Source organism: Homarus americanus, unplaced genomic scaffold, assembly GCF_018991925.1.
Source record: "Homarus americanus isolate GMGI-L3 unplaced genomic scaffold, GMGI_Hamer_2.0 scaffold23578, whole genome shotgun sequence".
Taxonomy (NCBI): domain Eukaryota; kingdom Metazoa; phylum Arthropoda; class Malacostraca; order Decapoda; family Nephropidae; genus Homarus; species Homarus americanus.
The window spans coordinates 7,978,790-7,999,501 of NW_024733231.1; the positions used below are offsets into that span (position 1 = coordinate 7,978,790).

The 20,712-nt window shown below is 46.3% G+C and overlaps 2 protein-coding genes across 2 annotated transcripts; one reads left to right on the forward strand and one right to left on the reverse strand.

Moving 5' to 3' along the window:
• Window positions 1–657: 657 nt before the first annotated feature.
• LOC121869426 lies at window positions 658–5,723 on the reverse strand. The gene is made up of 3 exons (XM_042370765.1): window positions 5,641–5,723; window positions 1,988–2,224; window positions 658–1,344 (listed from the first exon to the last, which is right to left on the reverse strand). Exons 2-3 carry the CDS (start codon window positions 2,222–2,224, stop codon window positions 817–819), a joined length of 765 nt encoding a protein of 254 aa, XP_042226699.1. The 5' UTR covers window positions 5,641–5,723; the 3' UTR covers window positions 658–816.
• A 4,214-nt stretch (window positions 5,724–9,937) lies between these two features.
• On the forward strand, window positions 9,938–12,061 carry LOC121869499 (vegetative cell wall protein gp1-like). Its single transcript, XM_042370854.1, has 2 exons — window positions 9,938–9,953; window positions 10,731–12,061. Exons 1-2 carry the CDS (start codon window positions 9,938–9,940, stop codon window positions 12,059–12,061), a joined length of 1,347 nt encoding a protein of 448 aa, XP_042226788.1.
• Window positions 12,062–20,712: the final 8,651 nt, after the last annotated feature.

The following is a 20,712-nucleotide window of genomic DNA, read 5'->3' on the forward strand; positions in this document are numbered from 1 at the left end:
GTGGGGGTGTGGGAGTCGGTGTTTACGGGTGTGGGGGAGTGTGGGAGTTTACAGGTGTGGGGGAGGGGAGTGTGGGTGGGGGTGTGGGGAGTCGGTGTTTACGGGTGTGGGGAGTGTGGGAGTGTGGGAGTTGGTGTTTTTAGGTGTGGGGAGGGGGGAGGGTGTTTACGGGTGTGGGGAGTGCTTAGAGGTATGGGGATTTTGTAGGGGTGTGGGGTATATTTTCTGGAGGGTTGGAAGATGTGGGTTGGTGGTTATAGAGTTGATGATGTGTCGGGGTGGTGTGGGTGTGTGGGGGAGGCTAAAAACACACACACACACACACACACACACACACACACACACACACACACACACACACACACACCTTGAACCCTTAATATAAGCTCAAAGAGACACTATTAAGTTAAATTGGGTGAATTCTCTGTACGAAATGACTGACACGCAAAAATTCCTCAAAACTCTTATAATTTAATAACATTACTCATAAACCTCTCGTGATAACTCATAAGGTGTGAATAAGAGGAGCAGGAGAGGATTTTAGAGAGAGGGAGGGAGGAGCAGGGGGAGGGCAGGAGGATTTTAAGAGAGAGGGCGGGGAGAGGATTTTAAAGAGAGAGAGAGTTTTAAAAATAAAAAAAAATAAAAAATACAATATTATAGATCTTTGGATATTGGGTACAAATAACACTTTGAACACAGTGATATTTACATTAGTGTGTGGCAAGACGGACGATCCCTGACATTGTTTGCACAGTGTTTACATTGCTTGCACTGTTCTTGTATACATAAACAAAGACATCTCACGTACACAAGCTACAAGGGGAAGTTCTCACACCCCCAAGTCTGCTTCAGGACAATATCTAGTTCCTTCTCCTTCAGCGGACACTTGGGGAACAACTCATCACACTTAGATTGATCTTCAGCTGGAGTCTGATCGGCTTCTTTACGCTCCAGGGGGGCGGTGTTGAAGGAGGACATGGCCTCTGGGTTAGCGGAGAACAACTGGAGGATCAGCTTGTCCTCTGGGGTGCGATCAAACTCCTGCTTGTTATTTAATGAACACAGGAGCTTCAACACACAGCCATTAGTGTCCAGGTGAGTGACGGCTGACAGCAACAGCTTCTCTGCTTCAGCGACTTCTTGCATGCCCTGTACGATGGCTCGCTTATGGCGGCTGTAGTGGGGAGGAGGTGGTGGTGGAGGGGCGCTGTGGTAGGAAGGTGGTGGAGGGGCGCTGTGGTAGGAAGGTGGTGGAGGTAGGTAAATATAGTGTGGCTGTGGGGCTTCCTCCTCCTCACCTCCTGACAACACTTTCTTCAGGAGTTTAACAATGACGAGAAGCTGTAATATAATAAACGGGTAAATATAGGAATTGTTTAATAACTACGACAGATAGACAGACAGAGAGAAGATGGGACAGTAAGACAGGCAGAGAGAGAAAGATAGACAAAGAGAATATAATCAATAGTGTGACTCATATATCACAAGGTTATTTCAGTATGTCACCTAACTTCTAAAGTGAAGACTTAAAAGAGCATTTTATGTATGTATGTATGTATGTATGTATGTATGTATGTATGTATGTATGTATGTATGGCGACCTGTGGTGTAATGGTCAGCTTGCCTCGCCATTTGCCTCTGTCTACCCAGCAGTAATTGGGAACCTGGATGTTAATCGATTTGCGGATTGTGTTCAGGATTAATGTTTAGCCAGTGCAGTTGGCGAGTTGTCCGGTCTTCTCGGACTATTTCTTGACACTGGGTCCTGCAGCTCGTTAACTCAGGGTGTGGTTGTTGTGTTGGTGACAGCTTCTACACCTTAAACGAGTTCACGCTTAGATGGCCCTTTGACCGGCTATCTTCGTTACGAGAGGGGTGACCTTTATTATTATGTAATGTATAAAAATTCACCTAGGTTGGGAAACATACACACGCGCGCGCACGTTCCAAACTAACACGTGTAAAATATTCCATAGTTACTTACCCCAATGCCTTCAATACCAGCCACTGCCAATACGGTCTTAATTCCACCAAGTCCACCAAGTCCACCAAGTGCACCAAGTCCACCAAGTGCACCAAGTCCACCAAGTCCACCAAGTGCACCAAGTCCACCAGGGAGAGGCAGAGCCAAATTCAGGGGTATACCAGCTAACTCTAGACCTAGGGCGTCACCCATCGCTAGTAACCCCACCAGGAGAGCCGAGACCATTCCCAACTGCATCTGTGGTATAAGGATGAGATATATCTTTTATTTATAATACGTGAGAAACAGGTTAAGTGATAAGTCCCTGGAGATACATATGTGACGTAATGAATGAGAGAGAAGTGAGATACAGGGAGATTGATACACTTAGGTGAGACATAATACATACCAGGAGGAGGGGGAGAGGGAGGAAGGAGAAGAAACAAGAGGAGGAAGAGGAAGAAGAGAATGAAGAGGAAGGGGAGAAGGAGAAGAAACAAGAGGAGGAAGAGGAGGTGATTAAGGGTAGGAAAATAACGAGAGAAAGAGAGAGAGGTTATTGATGGGAAGTAATGGAGAAAGATAAATAAAAATTGAGGTAGAGAACGTAGGAGACTGAACCCTTGATGATTGTGTTTACAGAGTCCCTTGATGTTTGTGTTTACAGAGTCCCTTGATGATTGTGTTTACAGAGTCCCTTGATGTTTGTGTTTACAGAGTCCCTTGATGATTGTGTTTACAGAGTCCTTTGATGATTGTGTTTACAGAGGCCCTTGATGATTGTGTTTACAGAGTCCCTTGATGATTGTGTTTACAGATTCCCTTGATGATTGTGTTTACAGAGTCCTTTGATGATTGTGTTTACAGAGCCCCTTGATGATTGTGTTTACAGAGTCCCTTGATGATTGTGTTTACAGAGCCCCTTGATGATTGTGTTTACAGAGTCCCTTGATGATTGTGTTTACAGAACTGATGATTGTGTAGATTCCCTTGATGATTGTGTTTACAGAGTCCCTTGATGATTGTGTTTACAGATTCCCTTGATGATTGTGTTTACAGAGTCCTTTGATGATTGTGTTTACAGAGTCCCTTGATGATTGTGTTTACAGAGTCCCTTGATGATTGTGTTTACAGAGCCCCTTGATGATTGTGTTTACAGAGTCCCTTGATGATTGTGTTTACAGAGTCCCTTGATGATTGTGTTTACAGAGCCCCTTGATGATTGTGTTTACAGAGTCCCTTGATGATTGTGTTTACAGAGCCCCTTGATGATTGTGTTTACAGATTCCCTTGATGATTGTGTTTACAGAGTCCCTTGATGATTGTGTTTACAGAGTCCCTTGATGATTGTGTTTACAGAGCCCCTTGATGATTGTGTTTACAGATTCCCTTGATGATTGTGTTTACAGAGTCCTTTGATGATTGTGTTTACAGAGCCCCTTGATGATTGTGTTTACAGATTCCCTTGATGATTGTGTTTACAGATTCCCTTGATGATTGTGTTTACAGAGCCCCTTGATGATTGTGTTTACAGATTCCCTTGATGATTGTGTTTACAGAGTCCTTTGATGTTTGTGTTTACAGAGTCCCTTGATGATTGTGTTTACAGAGTCCCTTGATGATTGTGTTTACAGAGGCCCTTGATGATTGTGTTTACAGATTCCTTGATGATCTTTGATTGTGGACTGTTTACAGAGTCCTTGATGTTTGTGTTTACAGAGTCCCTTGATGATTGTGTTTGATGATTGTGTTTACAGAGGCCCTTGATGATGATTGTGTTTACAGAGTCCCTTGATGATTGTGTTTTGATGATTGTGTTTTACCCTTGATGATTGTGTTTGATCCCTTGATGTTTGTGTTTACAGAGTCCCTTACAGAGTCCCTTGATTGTGTTTGCAGAGTCCTTGATGTTTGTGTTTACAGAGTCCCTTGATGTTTGTATTTACAGAGTCTTACAGAGTCCCTTGATGTTTGTGTTTACAGAGTCCTTGATGTTTGTGTTTACAGAGCCCCTTGATGTTTGTGTTTACAGAGTCCCTTACAGAGTCTTGATGTTTGTGTTTACAGAGTCCCTTGATGTTTGTGTTTACAGAGTCCCTTGATGTTTGTGTTTACAGAGTCCTTGATGTTTGTGTTTACAGAGTCCCTTGATGTTTGTGTTTACAGAGTCCCTTGATGTTTGTGTTTACAGAGTCCCTTGATGTTTGTGTTTACAGAGTCCCTTGATGTTTGTGTTTACAGAGTCCCTTGATGATTGTGTTTACAGAGTCCCTTGATGATTGTGTTTACAGAGTCCCTTGATGATTGTTTTACAGAGTCCCTTGATGATTGTTTTTACAGAATCCCTTGATGATTGAGTCCCTTGATGATTGTTTTTACAGAGTCCCTTGATGTTTTTGATTGATTTTTCCCTTGATGATTGTTTTACAGAATCCCTTGATGATGATGATTGTTTTACAGAGTCCCTTGATGATTGTGTTTTACAGAGTCCCAGAGTCCCTGATGATTGTGTTTACAGAGTCCCTTGATGATTGTTTTACAGAGTCCCTTGATGATTGTGTTTACAGAGTCCCTTGATGATTGTTTTACAGAGTCCCTTGATGATTGTGTTTACAAAGTCCCTTGATGATTGTTTTACAGAGAGTCCTTGATGATTGTTTTTACAGAGTCCTGATGATTGTGTTTACAGAGTCCCTGATGATTACTTTACAGAGTCCCTTGATGATTGTTTTACAGAGTCCCTTTGATGATTGTTTTACAGAGTCCCTTGATGATTGTGGTTTTTAAGAGTCCCTTGATGATTGTTTTTACAGAGTCCCTTAATGATTGTTTTTACAGAGTCCCTTGATGATTGTTTTACAGAGTCCCTTGATGATTGTGTTCTACAGAGTCCCTTTGATGATTGTTTTACAGAGAGTCCCTTGATGATTGCTTTTACAGAGTCCTTTGATGATTGTTTTACAGAGTCCCTTGATGATTGTGTTTACAGAGTCCCTTGATGATTGTTTTTACAGAGTCCCTTGATGATTGTTACAGAGTCCCTTGATGATTGTTTTATAGAGTCCCTTGATGATTGTGTGTTTACAGAGTCCCTTAATGATTGTGTTTTACAAAGTCCCTTGATGAGGTTTTACAGAGTCCCTTGATGATTGTGTTTACAGAGTCCTTGATGATTGTTTTATTAGAGTTGATGATTGTTTTACAGATCCCTTGATGATTGTGTTTACAGAGTCCCTTGATGATTGTGGGCTTACAGAAGAGTCCCTTGATGATTGTGTTTAGAGTCCCTTAATGATTGTGTTTACAAAGTCCCTTGATGATTGTTTTTACAGAGTCCCTTGATGATTGTGTTTACAGAGTCCCTTGATGATTGTTTTACAGAGTCCCTTGATGATTGTGTTTACAGAGTCCCTTGATGATTGTGTTTACAGAGTCCCTTAATGATTGTTTTTACAGAGTCCCTTGATGATTGTTTTACAGAGTCCCTTGATGATTGTGTTTACAGAGTCCCTTGATGATTGTTTTTTCAATAGTTTATTACTGATTATAATTTAAAGATTACATTTGGATTATTTTATTTCAACGTATATCTCTCTCTCTCTCTCTCTCTCTCTCTCTCTCTCTCTCTCTCTCTCTCTCTCTACCTAACACACACACAACAACAACCATCTTACCGTGTGTCTGTAAGTGTGTGTTGCCTTGGCCAAGTTTGTTTCACCAAGTAACTCCGTCCCATCAGCAAACGTCTCTATATATATACTACACACTCGTTGTGAATGTGGCCCACAGAACAGATAGCATTACTACGATAGAATGCTTGATTAGTGCATTCTACCTTACGTAATCCTCCTTACTCATTGTGAAAGGGTGAGTGCTGGGTGTAGTGGATTATGCAGTTATCAAAATTTATGGAAGTGTCATTGTTTGAGGTGTGAGTGTAATAATAATAATTAACGGTTTATTGAAAGAGCATAGCAGCCAGAAGGCTGAAAATATACAGTTACACAATTGGGGAATAGGTTTCGATTTACAAATAATATACAAATAACATAAGTGATACAAATAAAATATATAATAACTAGATGGGGAAAAGCTCAAACTACAGGGCATTTCAACATAGTGACAGTGCAAGAAGTAGGATTTACTGGGAGTGAATACACTGGTTTATTACAAGTTATTGATAATTTTTACAATGGTTGGGACTGGGTTGTTCTTATAGCGATCAGTTCGTGCACGTATGGGCTGGATGCGGTTGTGGTGTCGAACAGCAATTCTCGGGCTAGGGATCTCAGGTGGTAGTAGGAGCCGGTGTCGAGGATGGTGTAGAAGCTTCTTACCAAATTTGCAGGTGAGGTCGTGGTGATGGTCAGTGAGAGTCGAAAGGGTCAGTGTGTTGAGCGCTTCTTGATATGTGGAGTAGGAAGGGGAGAGAATAATCTTGCATGCCCTCTTTTGCACTTTTTCTAGGTATTTACGTTGTGTGGCATTTAGGGAGGAAGACCAGGTAAGGGAGGCATAGGTGAGCTTGGGAAGTATGAATGTTGAGTAAACACTGAGGAGCTCGGGCGCAGGAACTCCGAGGGACTTGAGTCGGCGGAGGAGGTGGAGACGGAAACTGGAGGATTTGACAACTTCACTGACGTGTGGTTTCCAATTTAGTTTGTTGTCTATGGTGACGCCGAGGAGCTTCGTGGAATCTACAACCTGGAGTGTGTTGGGACCTAAAGTAATGGAAGGGGGTGGGACAATGTCGGAGGAGAGGTTGATGTGCATAACCATGGTCTTGGTATGGTTGATGGTGACGTGGTTGTTGGTGGCCCAGTTTTGGAGACTGTTCAATAAATCCTGAAGGGCGGTATAGTCGGGAGCAGAATTGTTGACGCTGATCCCAATGGTGGAGTCGTCGACATATTTCCAGCGAGCAGGGGTTTCTCTTAGGGCATCATTGATGAGCATAAGGAAGCAGAGTGGTCCCATCTTGGTGCCTTGGGGGACGCCACAGGTGAGTGACTGAAAGGTGGAGACAGCCCCTCGTAAGCGTACAGCTTGGCGTCGGTCTCTGAGGAAGTCTGTAAGCCATGGTATAAGACTTCTCCGAAGCCCGAGGTCAATAGCTTTGTTGATGATTAAATTGTGGTCGACTAGGTCGAATGCTTTAGTGAAATCAATGAAGGCGACAGCTACAGACGTTTTTCGTTTCTCGAGATGGCGGTATACTGTATGTAATCGCGAAAGCTGACAAGACAGTGAGTGGTGGAGGAAGTTTTCATTTTGCCAAATTGCTGAGGGTCTACGACTCCTGCAATATCAGCATAAGCCCAGTCGAACACAAAACTTTCACAGATTAGGCTGGGTATTGGGGAGATTGCAATAGGTCGTAGCTGATTTAAGGATTGTGGGCTGGTTGACTTGGGCACTGGTGATACATAAGAGGTCTTCCAGTCAGCTGGGCATGTTGCTTGACTGAAAGAAGCATTGATGATGGAGCAGAGGGGTTTAGCAAGCTCCGGGAAGAACTCCTTGAAGAGTTTCATTGGTAAGTCAATGGGGTTGGTAGAGCGTTTTAGCTTTAGTTTGTCCAGACGTTTTGCTACTTCAAATTCTTCTACTAAGTCAGTGGGAAGGGGGGCTGGTAGGTAAGCAGGGAGAGTGGTTGTGTCAAGCCGGGGGAGCGTCTGGCATATAGTAGCGAAATGGTTATTTGATTGCTCAGCTGCGTCAACATTAGTGAGATGGCTAAGGAAGGGGAGGGGGTGTATCTTATTGTTTAGTCTACAGAGTTCTTTAAGCTAACCATACCATTGACTGATGTTGGTCTGCTTCAGGTGTTGCAATTTGGTTGGGTAGTGGGACTTCTTTGCAGTGCGTATTTCGCGGATGACTCGTTTGCGAAGGGACCTGTAGCGGGTGTGGTCATTGAGATAAAAGGCTCTGTCTCTCTGTTGCATAAATCTTTTGATCCGAGGTGTCATCCAGGGCAAGTCAGCTGGGTGAGATCTGACGGACTTCTCGGGGAAGAAGTGGTGGTGAGCTTCCGTGGTGGTGTTGGTATAATTTTTCCATTTGGTTTCCACGTTATCCACGCTAAGTACTTCAGTCCAGGGATGGTGAGCTATCCACTGCCCGAAGAGGCGCACTGCAGAGTCAGTAATCGGCCTGTAGGTCTTGATGTAGGGTATCTGTACTTGCGTGGGAGTGGCAGCTGGGGACCAGAGCACTGATAAGTATGTGCTACACCCGATAGGAGGCATTGGTTGAGGTGGTTGGTACTGGTCCGCTAAGTCAGTTGAGATAAGGTCAAGGGTATTTTGGCCGTGTGTGGGGAAGGTCACAACTTGTGATAGTGATAGCTGGTCCTGGATATCAGTGGTGTCAATTTCATTATAATCCCCTCATAATACTAACTTGGCACATGGGTACCTAACTCTGAGGTGGTCTGAGGTGGTAATGAGATGATTGATTAGAGTGTCTCTGGTGGGTGAGCGAGGCGGATGGTATGCCACACAGATTATGATGGAAGCAGTGTGGCGCGGGTGGGCCCATGGCACAACACGTACCCATAATGCTTCCACATCTGCTGGGACTTGAACATCCAGGCGTGACGGGCGTAGGTCATCTTGACAGAAGAGGGCAACGCCCCCTCCGCGTCTATGTGAACGAAGGTGATGAAAGAGTTGATATCCCTCAATATGACACGTTTCAGGCACAATTTGCCAAGCCTCACATATGGCAACGACGCTCGCGGCGGTTGACCTGACTGTAGTTGCCAGCTCGTCGAACTTGTTAGCTAGGGAAGTGACGTTGGATAGCAGTAGAGACGGGAGATCATACCATATCCGTGGAACTTCAGTGAGGTGGTGTGGTCTGTCAGGGGTGGGTTTCTCCTGCTTCCTAGTGGAGGTTTCGGTCCTAATGGGCTTATGTGTATGACGGCCCTGTGTGTGTGTAATAATAATAATAATAAACGGTTTATTAATAGAGTTGCAGCCGGTGGCTGAAAATATACAGACTTACAGTACATTTGATTTAGACATAATGATATAATATGCATTGAATACATTTACAGGGCTGTACAGTACATAGATCAGGAGTTGTTTATTATTTTAACAATAGATGGGATGGTGTGTGTGTGTGTGTGTGTGTGTGTGTGTGTGTGTGTGTGTGTGTGTGTGTGTGTGTGTGTGTGTGTGTGTGTGTTTTGTTCCAACACATTTATGTGATAAAAATAATTTCCTTCAGCTGAAAATGTACACCTCAGGAAAAGTCAGTGCAGGTAACAGCAGGATAAGACCATTTGGTTTTGACAGAGTCCTTTGATGTTTGTGTTTACAGAGTCCTCTGATGTTTGTGTTTACAGAGTCCTTTGATGTTTGTGTTTACAGAGTCCTTTGATGTTTGTGTTTACAGAGTCCTTTGATGTTTGTGTTTACAGAGTCCCTTGATGTTTGTGTTTACAGAGTCCCTTGATGTTTGTGTTTACAGAGTCCTTTGATGTTTGTGTTTACAGAGTCCATAGATGTTTGTATTTTGAATAGTTTGTTACTGATTATAATGTAAAAATTACATTTGAACTTTAATATTCTCTCTCTCTCTCTCTCTCTCTCTCTCTCTCTCTCTCTCTCTCTCTCTCTCAATGTTGATGCCTTACGACGTTCTATTTTTTTTTTGTAATCTTCGTTTCATTTGAGCACCAATACCAAAAATAATAGTTCCAGTTTTTCAATATATTTTTTTTTTAGGATATTAAATTGGGTACTCGTAATTGGTACATTAATTCAGTGTAAGTAAGTAATCAGAGATGAAAATACAAAAGGCCTGTAGCCCTTCACACAATACAGAGTGTCTCAGAAAAACGTAAACAAGCTGCCTTACGGAGTTTCGTAGAGATCGCGTGATTTTTTTTTTATTACAACAGCAACATTGTTAAGGCAGTGTGTATACGAATTCCTGAGACACCCTGTTAGGCTTATAATGGATATTTTCATTGGTATTGAGGCACCGACTTAATAACCTAAACAAGGGTAGATTAGTGGAAGAACTAGTGTATCTGTATTTAACTTTAGAGTAACTTTTTTTTTATGTTGGTAAACAAAGCAGTAGAGAAGACGGAGACGCTCCAAATACCAAATATATATGTACTCCTGTTATATTGTACTTTTATTTACTTTACTTTTACTTTTTACTTTTACCTTCATCGCCACTGATCAGCTTGTTAGCGACTTGGGCGATCGGTCACGTCTCTGTTACGCACTGTTGGCAAGTACTGGGCATATACTGGCTCCTGAATGTACTGTATATGAACCTGGGTGCCGTTACAACACTTTCTGGCAGATTGTTCCAAGAGTTCACAACTCTCACTCCGAAAAATTTTGCCCTCACAGTTTTCTGGTGTTGCAGCTTTTTCATCCTTAAGCTGTGACTCGTTCTTTGGACACTTGACCAAGAAATATCTTCTGAGATGTTTATTACGTTCAATTAGGTCACCCCTTGCCTGTCTATAGTATAAGCTCGGCAGTTGCAGGCATTCTATTCTCTCTGGGTAGCCAATGTGCCGTAGTGCAGACACCAGTCTGGTGGCCCTCCATAGGACATTTTCCATCAACTGACAGTCCCTAGCATATCTCGGGGACCAGACGGGGAAGCACCTCACTCTTGATGATTTATGTGTGATCTCTTATCGCCTTCAACATCAACAAGATGAGTTTCTACACCAGGGAGGCGGAGAGGAAGTCGACACGGTACATTTATTAGTTGTTGTTGACAGCGTCTGATCTGGAACTACGCCACCATCCCTCATGCCCCGTTGCTTTCACTGTCCCCGTCTCTGCCCCTGTCTCAACCTCCGTCCCCTGTTCCCGCCACAACCTCCGTCCTTCTCCTGCTACAACCTCCGTCCCTGTCCCGCCACAACCTCCGTCCCTGTCACCGCCACAACCTCCGTCCCTGTCACCGCCACAACCTCCGTCCCCTGTCCCTGCCACAACCTCCGTCCCCTGTCACCGCCCAACCTCCGTCCTCTGTCACCGCCACAACCTCCGTCCCTGTCCCTGCCACAACCTCCGTCCTGTCACCGCCACAACCTCCGTCCCTGTCACCGCCACAACCTCCGTCCCCTGTCACCGCCACAACCTCCGTCCCTGTCACCGCCACAACCTCCGTCCCTGTCCCGCCACAACCTCCGTCCCTGTCCCCACCACAGCCCCGTCCCTGTCCCTGCCACAACCTCCGTCCCTGTCCCACAGCCTCCGTCCCCTGTCCCCACCACAACCCCCGTCCTGTCCTGCCACAACCTCCGTCCTGTCCAGGTCCTGTCCCTGTCCCTGTCCTGCCACAGCCTCCGTCCTGTCCCTGCCACAACCTCCGTCCCTGTCCCTCCCTGACCCCCCGTCCCTGTCCCTCCCACAACCTCCGTCCCTGTCCTGCCACAACCTCCGTCCCTGTCCTCCCACAACCTCCGTCCCCTGTCCGTCCTCCTGTCCCTCCCACAACCTCCGTCCCTGTCCCTGCCACAACCTCCGTCCTGTCCCTCCACAGCCCCCGTCCCTGTCCCTCCCACAACCCTCCAGGTCCCCTGTCCCTGCCACAACCTCCCTGTCCCCCACACCTCCGTCCCTGTCCCTCCGTCCCTGTCCCACCAAACAACCTCCGTCCTGCCACAGCCTCGTCCCGTCCCTGTCCCTGCCACAACCTCCGTCCCCTGTCCTGCCACAACCCCCGTCCTGTCTCTGCCACAACCTCCGTGCCCTGTCCCTGCCACAACCTCCGTCCCTGTCTCTGCCACAACCTCCGTACCCTGTCCCTGCCACAACCTCCGTCCCTGTCCTGCCACAACCTCCGTGCCACAGTCCCCTGTCCCATCCGTCCCCTGTCCTGCCACACCTCCGTCCCCTGTCCCCACCACAACCTCCGTCCCCTGTCCACTCCCACAACCTCCGTCCCCTGTCCCTCCCCACACCCCCGTCCTGTCTCTGCCACAACCTCCGTACCCTGTCCTGCCTGGCCTCCGTCCCTGTCCCCGCCACAACCTCCGTCCCTGTCCCCACCACAACCTCCGTCCCTGTCCCTGCCACCAAGCCTCCGTCCCTGTCCCCCTGATCCCCTGTCCCCCACCACAACCTCCGTCCCTGTCCCTCCCCCCTGTCCCCTCCTGTCCTCCCTGTCTCTGCCACAACCTCCGTGCCCTGTCCTGCCACAACCTCCGTCCCTGTCTCTGCCACAACCTCCGTACCCTGTCCCTGCCACAACCTCGTACCCTGTCCTGCCACAACCTCCGTACCCTGTCCTGCCACAACCCCGTCCCTGTCCTGCCATCCGTCCCTGTCCCCCCATCCTGCCCCACCACAACCTCCGTCCCCTGTCCCTGCCACAACCTCCGTCCTGTCCCACAACCCGTCCTGCCCCCCACCCTCCGTCCCTTGTCCGTCCCCTGTCCCTGCCACAACCTCGTCCCTGTCCCCCGTCCCTGCCAAGACTCTTATATTATTGTGTTTGGTTGGGTTACGTTGGGTTAGGTTAGGATAGGTTAGGATAGGTTGGGTTGGGTTAGGTTAGGTTAGTTATTCTTCAGGTGACGCCCATCATTACAGTGCAACATTGTTCCCTCCAACAGTGCCGAGATCAAATGTATCCCAGGCACTACACACCTAAAGCTTGTTATTGATGTATTCACTTGTTATTGGTGTAATTAATGAACGTGCATACAAGACAATGCCAGCTGTACACTACCTTATTATTTATGCTTGGAAGCTAATTTAGTAAACAATGACACCCGTGAATGCATGTTTTCGGGTTAGCTGTGTAAATAGTTTTAGCGTCGTAGTACTTAAATAATAATCCAATCGCGATATAAAGGGTACAATTATATATATTTAAGTAAATACAAATTACAAATGGTTAGTAAATCCTTTGAGTGTCGAAATATTAGAGGATAAATTTGTGTATAGAAAATATTTTAGAACACTGCGTATACGCTGAGAAATATCGCGTATATTAAGAGACACAGACAGAGAGAGAGAGAGAGACATACTTGTGCAATGAGAGAGCATCACTGACCTGAATTATCAACTTTCATTTCTGAGTGAGAGACAGAAAGGTGGAGAATGTAAGAGAGAGAGAGAAAGGGTACAGATGTGCATCAATGATTGGCATTCATGTGCAGTACCCCAAAGTGTGTGTGTGTGTGTGTCGGGTCCCCCTAGTTTACTGTCTACTCCGCTGTGTCCGGTTCAATCAGGTGTGTGTATGTGACCATTCCCCGTGAGAGGCCAGATGGTTTGTGATATGGCAGTATTTTAAGTGACCTGGCGGCGTTTTTAATTCTCTCTCTCTCTCTCTCTCTCTCTCTCTCTCTGCCACATACGACAACACACATTCACCTCCACCCAAGACTCCACCACACACGTTCCCTGTCCTATCTGTCTGTCCGTTCTGAAACACTCTGAATGAAACTTGTACCAGTCCCGTTTCTTCGGTACATTTGACCTCGCATCATAGGTCAAGGTCAGAGGTCAACTTATACTCTGACTAAGGCATCGGTGACATGTGGCAGCCGTATGTGGGACAATACAACGCACTATGACACCTGTTAGACCAACACACACTTACAAACCTGTCTTATCTACCTTATTTATCTAATGGCCTGTGTAACATCCCTGAATTGTTTAGAGTTACTGTATTTTGAAGCCCGGTAATACTTGGTGTTTCCAGTAGAGTCTTTATGTTAGCAGTATCTGGTGGTCTTATGGCCAAGCGGTCACCCACCCAAGAACTAACCAGACCCAATGTTGCTTAACTTCGCTGGACAAGAAGCGGTGTTTCTGTGACTCCACAGCTTGGGTTGGTTACACCGTTCCTTAAGTCTACCAGCCACTGTGTGAAGAAGTATTTCGTTATGTTCGTTCGGCATGATATCTTGGTGAGCTTGTAGTTATGTCCTCTAGTGTTGGTGGTGCGTGACATCACAAAGACATGTCCCGGGTTCACGTTTTCCGTCACTTTCAAGGTTTGGGATGTTTCTATGACATCTGTCCCATTGTGCCATGTCTGAAAGGTTGTTAGTCCTAAGGCCCTCAATCTACTTGGATAATCAAGATGATATAGTTTGGAATCATCATAGTTACTTTGTTTTGCACCATTTATAGGGATGTTAGGTCTTACTGGAGGTAGGGTTTCCATGCCTGTATACAGAAATCCACACTGGGACGTACTTGAGATTTGTACAGTTGAAGGAGCATTTTTCCTATCTTTGTTTTCAAAAGTACGCTTTATAGTTCCCAAATCTCGATTTGCTTTCTTCATTGCTGGGGCAGCAGTTGTACCGCCGTGAGTGACTGATCTATCACAACGCCAAGATTCTTCTCCGTGTCGACAGTATCCAGATAATAGTTGTCATTAAGGTTGTATCCTACGTGCAGAGTCTTATATTCCGTAATGTTAAAGAGCATTTGTCAGTCTCGAGGCCATTTGAACAGCTCATTCAGGTCTTTCTGCATTATTGCCACATCGTCTTCACTTGCTACCTTCCCAAATATCTTCGTATCGTCTGCAAACTTGACAATGTGTCTCGATATATTTTTTCTCTGTTGCTTATGTAGATCACAATCAATGCGGGTCCAAGGATAGAGCCTTGTGGTATTCCTCTGAGAAGCTTTTATCCATTCAGAATGTACTTCATTTATTACCACTGTTTGTTGCCTGTCTTCGAGTCAGTTGTTAATCCACGTTAAAATCTTGCCTGTGATGCCATGTGCCTGGATCTTAAGAGGCTAGTGGTGCATGTGGGACTGTTAAATGCCCAGGAGAAATTCATGTACAACACATCCACTGGTAAGCCTTAGTCCACATAGTGTGTTATCGTTGTCAGGCAAATCTCGTTGACCACCTCCTTCTCGTTGACCACCTCCTTCTCGTTGACCACCTCCTTCTCGTTGACCACTTCCTTCTCGTTGACCACCTCCTCCTCGTTGACCACCTCCTTCTCGTTGACCACCTCCTTCTCGTTGACCACCTCCTCCTCGTTGACCACCTCCTTCTCGTTGACCACCTCCTTCTCGTTGACCACCTCCTTCTCGTTGACCACCTCCTTCTCGTTGACCACCTCCTCCTCGTTGACCACCTCCTCCTCGTTGACCACCTCCTTCTCGTTGACCACCTCCTTCTCGTTGACCACCTCCTTCTCGTTGGCCCTCCTTCTCGTTGACCACCTCCTTCTCGTTGACCACTTCCTTCTCACCTCCTTCTCGTTGACCACCTCCTTCTCTCCTCCTCGTTGACCACCTCCTTCTCGTTGACCACCTCCTTCTCGTTGACCACCTCCTTCTCGTTGACCACCTCCTTCTCGTTGACCACCTCCTTCTCGTTGACCACCTCCTTCTCGTTGACCACTTCCTTCTCGTTGACCACCTCCTCCTCGTTGACCACCTCCTTCTCGTTGACCACCTCCTTCTCGTTGACCACCTCCTTCTCGTTGACCACCTCCTTCTCGTTGACCACCTCCTCCTCGTTGACCACCTCCTTCTCGTTGACCACCTCCTCCTCGTTGACCACCTCCTTCTCGTTGACCACCTCCTTTTCGTTGACCACCTCCTTCTCGTTGACCACCTCCTCGTTGACCTCCTTCTTGTTGACCACCTCCTTCTTGTTGACCACCTCCTTCTCGTTGACCACCTCCTCCTCGTTGACCACCTCCTTCTCGTTGACCACCTCCTTCTCGTTGACCACCTCCTTCTCGTTAACACCTCCTTCTCGTTGACCACCTCCTTCTCGTTGACCACTTCCTTCTCGTTGACCACTTCCTCCTCGTTGACCACCTCCTTCTCGTTGGCCACCTCCTTCTCGTTAACCACCTCCTTCTCGTTAACCACCTCCTTCTCGTTGACCACCTCCTTCTCGTTGACCACCTCCTTCTCGTTAACCACCTCCTTCTCGTTAACCACCTCCTTCTCGTTGACCACCTCCTTCTCGTTAACCACCTCCTTCTCGTTAACCACCTCCTTCATCACCTTCAACTGCGCCTTGTCCTCTGTAGGGGCTTAGGGTTCTGCCAAGCTGGTTAGTTTCCATCACTGGGGTATGCATTCCAGGTACTGACACGTCATCCATTGTTCTTGTGTGAATACTGATGCAGAGTATTCATTTAAGGGCATCTCTCTCTCTCTCTCTCTCTCTCTCTCTCTCTCTCTCTCTCTCTCTCTCTCTCTCTTCTCTTTATGTTCTCCTTTGTAATTTCTTTTTTTCTTTCTCTCTCATTTCCTGTTTTAACATTTACTTTCTGTTTCTCCTACCCTCTATATATCTCCCCACTTCTCTCTCATCATGCTCACCTGGAGAAAGCTGCTACTACTACCTACCTGCGTCTAATTACCACGAGAAGCATGACAGAATTCCTCTCTCCGGGTTTCACTTTTTCTATGTCTGAATAATACATAACACCTTCAATGTAACCTGACTGCTTTCCGGTAGAGTGCAGGAGAACATTTTTGCTCTCTCTCTCTCTCTCTCTCTCTCTCTCTCTCTACAACATAAGACAACAGACAAATGAAATCCTCAGTTACCTTACGCCAGCTCCTAAGACCTTGAGAACCTAACCTAACCTTCCTGCAGTGACTGTTCGTGGCTGACAAGTTTTTATTAGAATGAACCTTTTTTTTTTTAGGGAAAGGAAGGTGAAAGAAGATTAGAGGTGGGGGAAGGAAGTTATAGTTCGGAAATTGAAGAAATTTAGGAGGAGGTAAGAGAGGGCGGGCTGACCGCCTATCTTAGCTAATGGTGTGTTAGGGTTGTGTCATGGGTTAGTTATTGTCTGCCGGTACAGGCACTAGACTGCCTACCCTGTCCCATATATGGGTGTTTTAAGGGCCTTATTTCATATTCCGTTGACTCTACTGGCGGATGCTGGTCTAGGGAGGTTGTCTATTGCTTGGCCGTGTAGATCGGGGGTGGTAATGGATCTTTTGAGATTTGGTAACCTTTTTGGGAACCATGTATGGTTGTTGTCGTTATCTGGTGGGAGTCTTTGAAGGAGTTCTTGCTCTGATCGTTCTATCTTTTGCCAGACACTGCTGGCCAGGGTGTGCAGCTGCTGGTTGATGGGTTTTATTCTCAGGTCTCTATGTATCTCGGCTGTGGTTCTGATGAAGTGGTATCTTTCACCTGTGACGAATCTTAGGGCTTCATTTTGAACCACCTGTAATTGTTAATATTTGAGTGGTGCTCATAGTATGAAGAGGTACTGCTGGGTAAGTTAATATCGGTGTGATAAATGATGTCACCGGGCGGAGTTTTATTTTCTCAGGAAGCGCTTTAAAGCGGTATAGTTTTCTCAGCTCTCTTCTGCCTTTTCCATCCTGGTGTGGACATGATGGGAGTAACCTGTCGTGGATATATGCAGGCCCAGGAGGGTGCCTCTGCTTTTGTATTCTATCTGGGCATTATTGGTTACTAATGGATGGGTTTTCCTTCTGCATAAGGAGGGTATCACTGTGAATTTCGGGAGACTGGTTTGGATTTTCCATTCTTTTTCATAATTATTTACCCTTTCTAATTCCCGCTTGGTGTTTTCGGCCTGAAACGCTCGCGATTTTCCTTGATGTGTTGTTATTTGAGTGATGTCATCTGCATACATAATATCTTCGTTACCTATTCTAGTCGGAGGCGGGGTGTCACTTGTGTAGATAATATATAGGGTGGGGGAGAGGACGCTCCCCTGAGGGACTCCGCTCATGAGTGGGAAGGTCTCTCCTGTGTGTTGTCCTGTCCGCAGTCTGGCATTTCTGCCGCCAAGAAAGTTGCAAAGCAACTTTTCAATGTTGGTGGGAAGTCCGAGTTGGAGGATCTTATATTTTTGACCGTCATGCCAGACTTTGTCAAATGCCTTCGCTACATCCCGGAGAGTTAGATTACATTGTCTACCACTCGCCGCGGCTCTGGCTGTTTTCACATGCCAGGGCTATCGCTGTTGTGGTGGACTTCTCTTTCCTGAACCCGAATTGTCTGCAGTTGACTCGGTTGGTTGTTTCCAGGTGATTTCTCAGACGGTTATTGATGATTTTTTCTAGGATTTTTCCAGGTACTTCGACGAGAGAGATCGGTCTGTAGTTTAGTGGGACGGAGGGGTTCTTTCCTTGTTTTGGTGTTAGGGTAATAATGGCCTCTTTAAATTTAGTTGGGAAGTAGCCCGAGGCCAGGCAAGCGTTCATTGTGGTTCTCAGTCTCTCCATGGCCGGGTTGTTTAAGTGGCTGAGGATCTCCTTGGTGATGCCTGAATAGCCAGGGGCTTTATTTTTGGTATTGGAGATGGCTGTGTTGAGTTTCCGAGGTGATTGATTTGGACAGTGGGCTGTCCGCTCTCAGATCCTCTCATATAATTTCAGGGGAAGGCTGAGTGCGGTGTGTCTGGCCCCGGAGCTCATCAAGGACGAGCTCCTCGTGAGTACCATCAAATCCCCTGTTCTCTTCATTTGTGATTCGAAGATGTTCCTCCATATGTCCCTGAATATGGGTTCTTTGTCTTGGTCGTCATATATTTTACTTCCTGTTTGGTCAGTTATATATGATGACTCGTCACGGCTGCAACCTTTCAGTCTCTTAGCTCGACGCCAGAACTCTCCTGGGTCGTTGTATGTATGTGAGAGTTGTTCAACTATTTCGGCCCATTTAAGGTTACTTTGTTCCAGCGAACTTGTTTTTATTTCCTCCCGGATTCTTCTGTATGTATTGTAGCTTACGATGTCCCAACCATGGGTCTCGGCTCTCTGTTGTAGCAGTTGGAACTGTTTTCTGAGGGCTATGAGTTCTGGAGTCTGTCGTGGGTGTGGGGGAGTTCTGTTGCGTTTGAGAGGCGTGGCCTCCTGGTAGGCTGTTCCTATGGCTTCACACCATGTGTTGATTTCTTTGTCTATTTTGTTCACCGGCTGGTTGTCTATGGTCTGCAGGATTGTCATGTCCTTGGCCTCAAGTTCGGCTGTAGCTTTTTCGTTGAATAGTTCCCAGTTGGTCTGCTTGGCGATTCTCCGTGGTGGAGCTGGTATAGTTATTGGTGTTGCTGAGATGGTCATGATTATAGGTAGGTGGTCGCTGGAGGTTACAGGGCCTTGTTCAGAGAAACAGTTGTGGAAGCATCTGCCGTTTGTTATTGCTATATCTGGAGTAGTGGCTGAGTTCCTACTGTAGAACGTGGGGAAGTCCGGGCCTATTAGTTGGGCTTTTTTTGTCTGTTATGAAGTCAGTTAACGTAAAATCAGACGCTTCACATTACTCTCAATAGCCCACAACACATGTAGCTATGTCTTCTTTATTGAGTCCCCCATCTGAGGCGACCGTTTCTCATCGCTTCAGGACGCCTGAGTCCTTCGTTTTCCCTAGCTTAGGTGCCGTCCATTTTCTCTGACTTCCTGAAACCAGCCTCTCTATAAAGTAAATTTGAATGTGAGAGAGAACACCATTGTGTTGATTCAACTTAGATAGGTCTGATTACAGTTAAAGCATTGAAGATCCTTTGTGAGTGATGTTGAAAGCTTCAACTGTGGTAATATCGACAATATTTTCCTAGATTTTGCCAAGGCTTTCGACAGTGTACCCCACGAAAGGCTGAAAATCAAACTGGAAAGGTACGGAATTCTGGGAAATGTCCTAGCGTGGATAGAAGACTTTCTACATGACCGCAAGCAGTGTGTGGTGATTAATGGCACGAAATCATCATCCGTACCTGTCACAAGCAGGGTACCACAGGGCAGTGTATTGGGCCCGCTGTTGTTTGTTTGTTTCATAAATGACATGCCTGACGTTGTACATTCCTCCATACAAATGTTTGCCGATGACGCCAAGTTATTTCGGGAAATCAAGAACCAAGCGGACTGTGAAGAGCTGCAGAAGGACCTCTGTGGGCTCCAAGAATGGTCGAAGAAATGGCTGCTGAGATTCAATGTCACGAAGTGTAAGAGGATGCACCTGGGGCGTACCAACGGTAAGGAGGCGTATCATATGTCCCAACGGGATGAAGAAAATGCACTAGTTGAGACTGTGTGTGAGAAGGACCTAGGTGTGTATGTTGACAATGAGCTGAAGTTCTCGGGCCATTGCGAGAAAGTAAATCAGGCTAATAAATTATTGAGTCTTATAAGAAGGTCATTCAGATATCTAGACGATCTGTCCCTCGTAACGATCTCCAAGAGTGAAGTGCTTCCCCATCTGGAGTACTGTCACCCCGTCTGGTCCCCGAGATATGCTAGGGACTGTCAGTTGGTTGAAAATGTTCAAAGGAGGGCCACCAAACTGGTGCCTGCACTTCGGCACCTCAGCTACCCTGAGAGATTGGAGCGCCTGAACTTGCCTAGCTTATACTACAGACGGGCAAGGGGTGACCTAATTGAGGTGTATAAGCATCTCAGGGGGCACTACTACATCCTTGACCACCGAAGGGTCAAGACGTACCTGGCGCTCCTCTCGGAGCAGCCAGGTCAACTGTTATGTTGGCCCATACCAACTCCCTCCCCTGAACCCTCCTCCCCACCGGAATATCAGCAAGCTCACGCCAGAAGTTACTATTTCATTTAGGAAAGAAATGGAACCAGTGTTAAACAGAGGTGAACAGTGGTGAACAGTGCTTAAGTCAGTGAGAACAACTCAACAGTAACAGTGGTACCCAAGTTGACCTTTCACACAGTGAGGTCCCAGGTACCCAGTGATAACGGCCCGTGAGACCCAACTACCAGCGATGTGTTAATCCGTCTACGATAGGAAGGCCTGGA

Bases quoted from the DNA above. Each gene is read 5' to 3' on its own strand.
- LOC121869426 (XM_042370765.1), bottom strand. From the start codon at position 2,224: ATGCAGTTGGGAATGGTCTCGGCTCTCCTGGTGGGGTTACTAGCGATG. The intron at 1,345-1,987 runs GTAAGTAACTAT...ATTATATTACAG, and splicing joins CTGGTATTGAAGGCATTGGG to CTTCTCGTCATTGTTAAACT.